General features: G+C 39.3%; 1 protein-coding gene across 1 annotated transcript in view; it reads left to right on the plus strand.

Moving 5' to 3' along the window:
- Nucleotides 1–7,530, plus strand: part of kdm5a (lysine (K)-specific demethylase 5A) — a 207,806-nt gene that overhangs the window by 142,702 nt on the left and 57,574 nt on the right. Inside the window, exons 19-20 of the mRNA XM_043708905.1 lie at nt 3,554–3,909; nt 5,317–5,455. Coding sequence (XP_043564840.1) covers nt 3,554–3,909; nt 5,317–5,455 — 495 coding nt within the window. The remainder of the gene's footprint in view (nt 1–3,553; nt 3,910–5,316; nt 5,456–7,530) is intronic.

The raw sequence follows: 7,530 nt of genomic DNA on the forward strand, positions 1-7,530 counted from the left end.
AGTGGATGTGTAGGTAAAACTTTGATGGATGTGGAAAGCTCCTTTGGGGCCTTGGATGGAGGTGAGGGAGGAGGTGTGGGCACAGGTTTTACAGTTCCTGCGGTGGCAGGGGAAAGTGCCAGGATGGGAGGGTGGGTCGTAGGGGGGCGTGGACCTGACCAGGTAGTCACGGAGGGAACGGTCTTTGCGGAAGGCGGAGAGGGGTGGGGAGGGAAATATATCCCTGGTGGTGGGGTCTTTTTGGAGATGGCGGAAATGTCGGCAGATGATTTGGTTTATGGTGCAATCAGCAGTCAAGAAACAAATTTGACCATCATAACTAAATGATTTTAGTACAGGATGTCCTGCTGCAATAATCCAGGGCCTTAATGTGTGCAGTCTTGGCTTCCTAGTCTGAGGAAGAATATTCTTACTTTCAAGAGAGTGCAGCAGAGGTTTCCTGGACTGATTCCTGGAATGACACACTTGACTTATGAAAAGGGATTAAATCAGTTCATAATATATTTACTGGAATTCAGAAGAATGCGGGGGAGGGGCTCTCATAGAAACACAATTCTAACGTGACCAGATAGGGTTGGTGTTCAGGGAATCTAGAACTAGGTCTAAGGCCAATTCGATGAGGAGAAACTTCAACTAGAGAGTGGTGAGCCTGTGGAATTTGCTACCACAGAAGGCATTTGAGATCAAACATTTTGTTTTAAGAAAGAATTAGATGTAGCTCTTGGGGTCAAAGAGATCAAAGGCTGTGGAGGAAAAGGGCAAACAGGCTAATGACTTGGTTGATCAGACATGATCATAATGAATGGCAGAGCAGGACTGAATGGCCTACCTGTGCTCGTGTTTTCTAAGTTTATAGATAGTTGGCAGCATCATATAAAGGAGAATATTAATAAACTTCTAGAATGGAAAAATAAGTGGTGGATGTCAGGAATACAATGTTTGGGAAGGTAGTTGAGGTGACAAACCTCAAACTTTTAAAAGGTACTTGGATGAGCTCTTGAAGAACTATAACATTGAAGGCTAGAGACCAAGTGTGGGAGAGTGAGACTCGTGTAGATAGTATGTTTATGGCTGTGGGCCAAAGGACCTATTCTCAACTGTACGGATTCTATGAAATGGTATCTGAAGATTAACATGAGCAAACATAAGGTAATATATATTGATAGAAGAAATAAGACTAGGAAAGTGGTAGACTAGGTAATGTAGAGAAAAAAGTGATGTCAGGGAACTAATGCACCAATCCCTAAAAGATACACAACAGTTGAGTAAGGCTATTTAACATAAAACTGTGGAAGCCCTTGGCTTTATTTCTAAAAGAAGATGAGTTTTAAAGTAGTTATGCTAAACCTATATTGAACCTTAGACTACTCCTCAAGTTTTCTGATTATTCTGTTTGCCGTATTATTAAAAAGGTTATAGATGAAATATAAAGGGACCAGAGAGATTTACAAGGATGATCTCAGAAATGTGTGGATGTACAAATCAAGAAAGGCCAAACTGGAAGACAATCTGTTTTCTTTACAACAAACAGCTAAGAGTTGACCTCAGAGGTCCATACATTTTCATGGAATAAATGCAGGGAGAATAATTCCTGTTCTGGGTAAAAAGTGTAACTGCAGGCTTTCAATCCAAAATAGTTACATGAAATCCAATAGAAGATAAAACAATACTTTGTTTACTCAGCGAATGGAGTATGGGGGTACAAAGGATTGCCTCAATTAGGGGGAAAGATGTTGAGAGCTTAAAGCATTGATGTTATGAAATAGATAAATTTTCAAAATTTGTTTACACTATCCAGGTGTGGCAGACTGGGAAGATGATACCACTTGAAAGTGATGAATTTAGAGAGCAATGGGGTGGAAAATGGGTCTAGCTGGGTAATTTTTTTGGGAACTAGTAGGCTGAATAACCTCCTCTTATTCTGTAAAATTATTCTATTTTATGATTGTGACAGGGCACAAATGGATTAGCAGAATGGGTAAAGTTACCAATGGAATTCATTGCTATTTTATAAGTAAGAAGTGATGTATTTTGGGGAAAAAAATACATGGAGAGGCAGTATGGACTTGATTTTACAGTTTTAAAGAGTATGCAGGAACAGAAGTATCTAAGCATTCATCTACAAGGATGTTTGAATGTAGCAGGTGATGTTGTTTTTGTGGCTTTGTAAATTGAATGAGATGAAAGTTGGTAATACTATTCTTTAGAAATTTGGGTTCTAAAGTGGGGAAATGTTGTATGGCTTGGATTTTTTGTTGATTCTGTTATATTGTATTATGGATCAGACCAAACCCCACAACATATATCAAGGAGATAACCTCGACCCTAACCTTTTCTTATTTAAAGGTAAGTGTAAGGCATTTCATTCCAGATGCATTTTGATTAATTTTAAGCAAAGCACACTTTATTCTTAGTCTACAGTTAAAATACAAAGTTTTTTTAAAAAGCTTTACTATAACACAGTTAAAATACTTGACAAAAAACATAATTTAACAAACTAATGTTTATTAACTGTTCCAATGTAGCAGCATCCTATAAACATCCTGGCAAAGGCAAATTCAACAAAGTAGATTTGCCTCACTTGCTATTTCCAGACCAAGAGAAAAGATAAAACTGAAAACGTGACTTTAACAGCAAAGTTGGAACTCAGCTTTTGTAGCACCAGAGTACAAAAGTTCAAACCTCCTCCAAAATCCCAGCTTCACTAACTAAAAGCAAAATCTGGAAATCTTGGGTCTGCGTGAGCATGACTCCACTCTCTCATTCTTCTTTTGTCTTAAAAAAAACTATCTACACTATTTTGCATGGAGCAGACAGCTCAGTACCAGGTTTACAATACTTGCTTTCAAGAGAAACAGGACCGAACAAATCATTCTTAAAAGTACATTTTGTCTCAGTATGTGTTCAGGGAGACCCATAATATTTACTTAGATTTTTTAGATTTGTTCTGAGAGTGATGATGGTTGTCTGCAGATTGGTTTATGCATGTTTAAATGTGGCTTTTAAAACCTGTGATATAAATAGCTCAGTGAATTTGAGAAAGGTTGAAGAGAGAAGAAAAGACTGTTGCCTAGAGGTGGAACCCCAGTAACATTAAGTCAGAATCATCCAGATGACAGCACACAGTGTACAGTACATTTAGAGAAAAAAAGGCTATAACAGCAGGCATGTTGTGAATATTATCAGCTGCCAAAGCAATCAAAACTAGGAAAAATCTTGAGCTCTTTTAGACAAAAGCTCCAGAAACATAAAGCTATTGAAGACTCACCTTAAGGAACATATGTTGAGGAGTAAGTGAGCTGAAGTATCAGTTTATTTAAGAGTTTCAGGAACAAACATTATCCAAAGAAGATAGCATTGAGTGAATGCAGGAAGTTGCAGTTGAGCCAGCTGATCAACTGCTTTAAAGTGGCAATGAAAGTGATTCTTCACTAATATGTAGACTGGTTGTTCATGCACATATTGGCTCATAATCTGAAGGTGAAAACTAAATTGCTGAAGATCTTCAAACAAATCAAGCATAAAGAGATGTCTCTTTTCTATTTGATGCCAGGAGTTACTGGAAAGTGTGGAGGAGTTCCATGAGCGTGGTAAGGAGGCTTTATCAGATGAAATTCCAAACTCATCCAAGTTACAACTGCTGCTAGAACTTGGCTCCGGGTTAGATGTGGAGCTGCAGGAGCTGCCTAAGCTGAAGCAGCATCTCCAACAGGCCCGTTGGCTTGATGAAGTGAACTTCACCCTCTCTGACCCTGTCAGAGTCACTCTAGATGCCATGAAGAAACTCATAGATTCTGGGATTGGCCTGGCACCACATAGCGCAGTGGAAAAAGCAATGGCTGATTTACAGGAACTATTGACTGTGTCAGAACGTTGGGAAGAGAAGGCCAAGGTTTGTCTACAAGCCAGGTACGGTCAACAATAGTGCAGACAAATTAACACCTGAAAATGTTTCTGCAATGTAAATATGATCCAAACTGGGCTGTTCTCAATGCTAATTTCTTTTGGATAATTTGTAAATACAAAACGATCTCTGTTATCCGAGCGTCAATTATCCGAATTTCGGATTATCCAAACAAGATCTCAAGGTCTTGTAAAAACGTTATCCATTATCCGAACAAAATATTCCCCACCCGTCTTGTTCAGATAATCAGTTGTTTTCTAATCTCCCAAATATTCTGATGTCCGCATCATCAGCCTGTGTTTGTACGACTGGGTGCGCCTGACAGGACCCCACTGAATCCCAATGCATTTACCTTTATGGGGATTGCTGTGGAAATTCAAACTTTGACATGCAATTCCCATGCTCCCTGTACATTCCATAAAATCTCTGACAGTTCCAGTTTACTTATCTGGATATATTTCCAGCAAAGGTTAAATGATAAGGACCTAGTTTAACTCCTGAACAGAAGTGACTCCTTGCAATCACTCTTACTGACCACCCAGTTTCCCCTGAACCTCCACACCACCCACTTCACCCTCAGTCTGTTCCCTCCCCTTACTGACTTTCTGCACAACCACCCCCTGAAATCCATTCCAACCTGACCTGATTCCCACAATTCATTCATCTGCCCCTTTCACTCACCCATTCATACTGGGTAGTGAAATTTGTCATCTGGCAGCTGTTGCTGTAAAAGTGGTGTGTCTGACCTTTCTTTTGAGTTTGCTGTATTGTGACTGTGGGACTTTCTGAACACTGAATTTCAAATTTCTGTAAAATTTGGATTGGAAGTCTGGCAAAAACTGCTGAGCAGTATCAGTCGGGTGAGTGTTCGGGTGTAACAGCAATCTGATCATGACACTTACTCCTTGACAGATCCAAGCCAAAGTGTAAATTCAGTATCTTGCAGAGGAGAGTCCAAAATTTCAAGGCAGTTAAGGAATCTTGTTATTTCACAATTTTCCTTTAAATCTGGGGCTTGAATATGCAGGGTCAATGATCTCATCATGTCCAATTTTGTGTGTTGGGTTTGACATTTAAGGCTGGGTTTGGTCACAACAGCTGTTTGATGAAGCTCAAGGAATTGAGACCAAATTGTTGACCTTGAGTTGGCTGAGCAGAAGCAATAATAGGTCCTGAAACTGATAGGACACCAGCAATCACATTTCTATAAGTTGAGGACACTAGTATTCACCAGATGTATTAATTACTTTGGATAAAATACCACATTTCCAAATTTGTCAATAGCATAGGATCACATTTGCATTTGGGAGAAAATCTGGGTAGGTTTTGGGTTTGAGAATTTAAGGTTTGAGTTTGTGTTTGTGGATGACTTTGTCTTTATTATGGTGATAATGGCCCTTTTGTTCTTGCAGGCCAAGGCATGGCATGGCAACTCTGGAAGGCATTGTAAATGAGGCAAAGAATATTCCTGCGTACTTACCTAATGTGCTGGTGCTGAAGGAAGCGTTGCAAAAAGCCAAAGACTGGATGGCCAAAGTGGAAGCTATTCAGGCAAGTTTGAAGCATTTAAACTATTCAGTAAATAGAGAAAAGTGATATTTTAAGTCGAAAAGCTTTCACTTCATTTCTAACGACTATCCTTTGATTTTCTGATTCAACCAAAGTTCCATGTCTATAAATGCAGATAGTGGATTTGGTGCTCAGCCGTCTTCGTCACCTGTTGCTGAATTGTTCCTTAAGCCAAATGACTGAATTTAATTTGCTGCTTTTACCATACTTTTTGAAGTAGCAGTTGTTTTTGTGCTGTTTTCCATTTCAGGTCCTGATTTACCCAGGCTTGAATTCACCTTGTTTGGCAAATCAAAATTAGTTATTTCATTGCCAAACTGAGAGATGCTTGATGAAGTGAAGCTGCTGTCACGTTTTACACTTGTGCATAATGAAATGTCATTATAAAGTTAAATGGTAGTTCGGTATACACCAGACTTTGTTTTAATTGGAACTTTGTAAACCAGCACTGTTGATGAACTGGCAAAAATTATACACCTCAAATACTCGTGAGTTTTGAAAAGATTTATAGCTCGGGTTGAGATTGTGGATGTGGGTTGGCTCACTGAGCTGGAAGGTTCGTTTTCAGATGTTTTGTCACCATCCTAGGTAACATCAACAGTGAGCCTCTGGATGAAGCACTGGTGGTATGGCCCGCTTTTTATTTGTTTAGGTTTCCTTGGGTTGGTGACATTATTTTCTGTGGTGATGTCATTTCCTTGGGTAGTCATTTCTTGTTCTTTTTCTCAGGGAGTGGTAAATGGGATCCAAGTCCATGTGTTTGTTGATTCCAAATTAACAGAGGTTTGTTGACCTCAAATACTGGAGGTTTACTGTATTATTGTGATCTCTGCAATATAGTCAGTTGAGGGTATGAGTGAGTTGACTCTCTGCTGGCAAAGTTTATTTAAGGCAAAGTTGCATTATTATTGAAGTGATTTATGCTGGGAATGAAGTATAACAGTGTGTACATCCCTGCATCATGTTTCTATTACTTTAGTGTGTGTTTTTGCAATGTTTAAGAATGGTAGCTGGGATAATTCTGAGAGTCTCATGTTGGTGTTCAGGAAATGATTGGAAAAGATTCTCAGGGACAAAATCTATACGCATTTCGAAGCAAATGGACATATTAACGATAGCATGGTTTTGTGCACAGGAGGTCATGCCTCACGAACATGATTGAGATTTTTGAGGAGGCTACGAAGATGATAAGGGAAAGCCGCTTGATGTTGACCACTTGGACTCCAGTAATGCCTGAGACAAGGTCCTTTGTGGCAGACTGGTACAAAAGATGAAGTCACATGGTATTGTTACAATGTCAAAAGCATATATGTTCACTTTAAGATGGAAAGTGCTTTTCATAATTTAAAGTACAGCCACAACTGCCAGCTAAAGGATGGGCTGTTCCAAATGTAACATTTGGCTGTTAAATGGATACCTGAGTTTTTGTTGTTTTGACAACAATTTGAATTTAACTAATTCATTTACATTTTGCCCAGGATACCATAAGGACACCTGGAAACTGATCAAATTATAAGAATTTAATGTGTCATGGAGGGATATGTAAAGCCAGTATTTTGTAAATTAGAAAGAAACCAACTGCTGCAGAGCCAGAGGGCTAACTGCTCATTTACATCTTGCTCTCAAAGAAATTAAAAAGCACTCTATATCAAAGGTACCTATTCATGTGAAACATATTTGCAGTTTTTAAAAAAAGACAACTCGGGGAGATCAGAGAAGATTTACCAGAAGAGGGGGAGGTGTGGCATTGTTGATCAGGGACAATATTACAGTTGTAGAAAGGATGTTTGGGGACTCGTTAACTGAGATAGTATGGGCTGAGGTTAGAAACAGGAAAGAAGTCACCATGCTGGGAGTTTTCTATAGGCCTCTGAATAGTCCCAGAGATGTAGAGGAAGGGATAGCAAAGATGATTCTCGATAGGAGTGAGAGAGGCAGGGTAGTTGTCATGGGGGACTTCAACTATCAAAATATTGACTGGGATCACTACAGTACGAGTGATCAGTTTTTGTCTAGTGTGTGCAGGAGGGCTTCCTGACACAATATGTAGACAGGCC

This window comes from Chiloscyllium plagiosum, chromosome 19, assembly GCF_004010195.1.
Source record: "Chiloscyllium plagiosum isolate BGI_BamShark_2017 chromosome 19, ASM401019v2, whole genome shotgun sequence".
Taxonomy (NCBI): Eukaryota; Metazoa; Chordata; class Chondrichthyes; order Orectolobiformes; family Hemiscylliidae; genus Chiloscyllium; species Chiloscyllium plagiosum.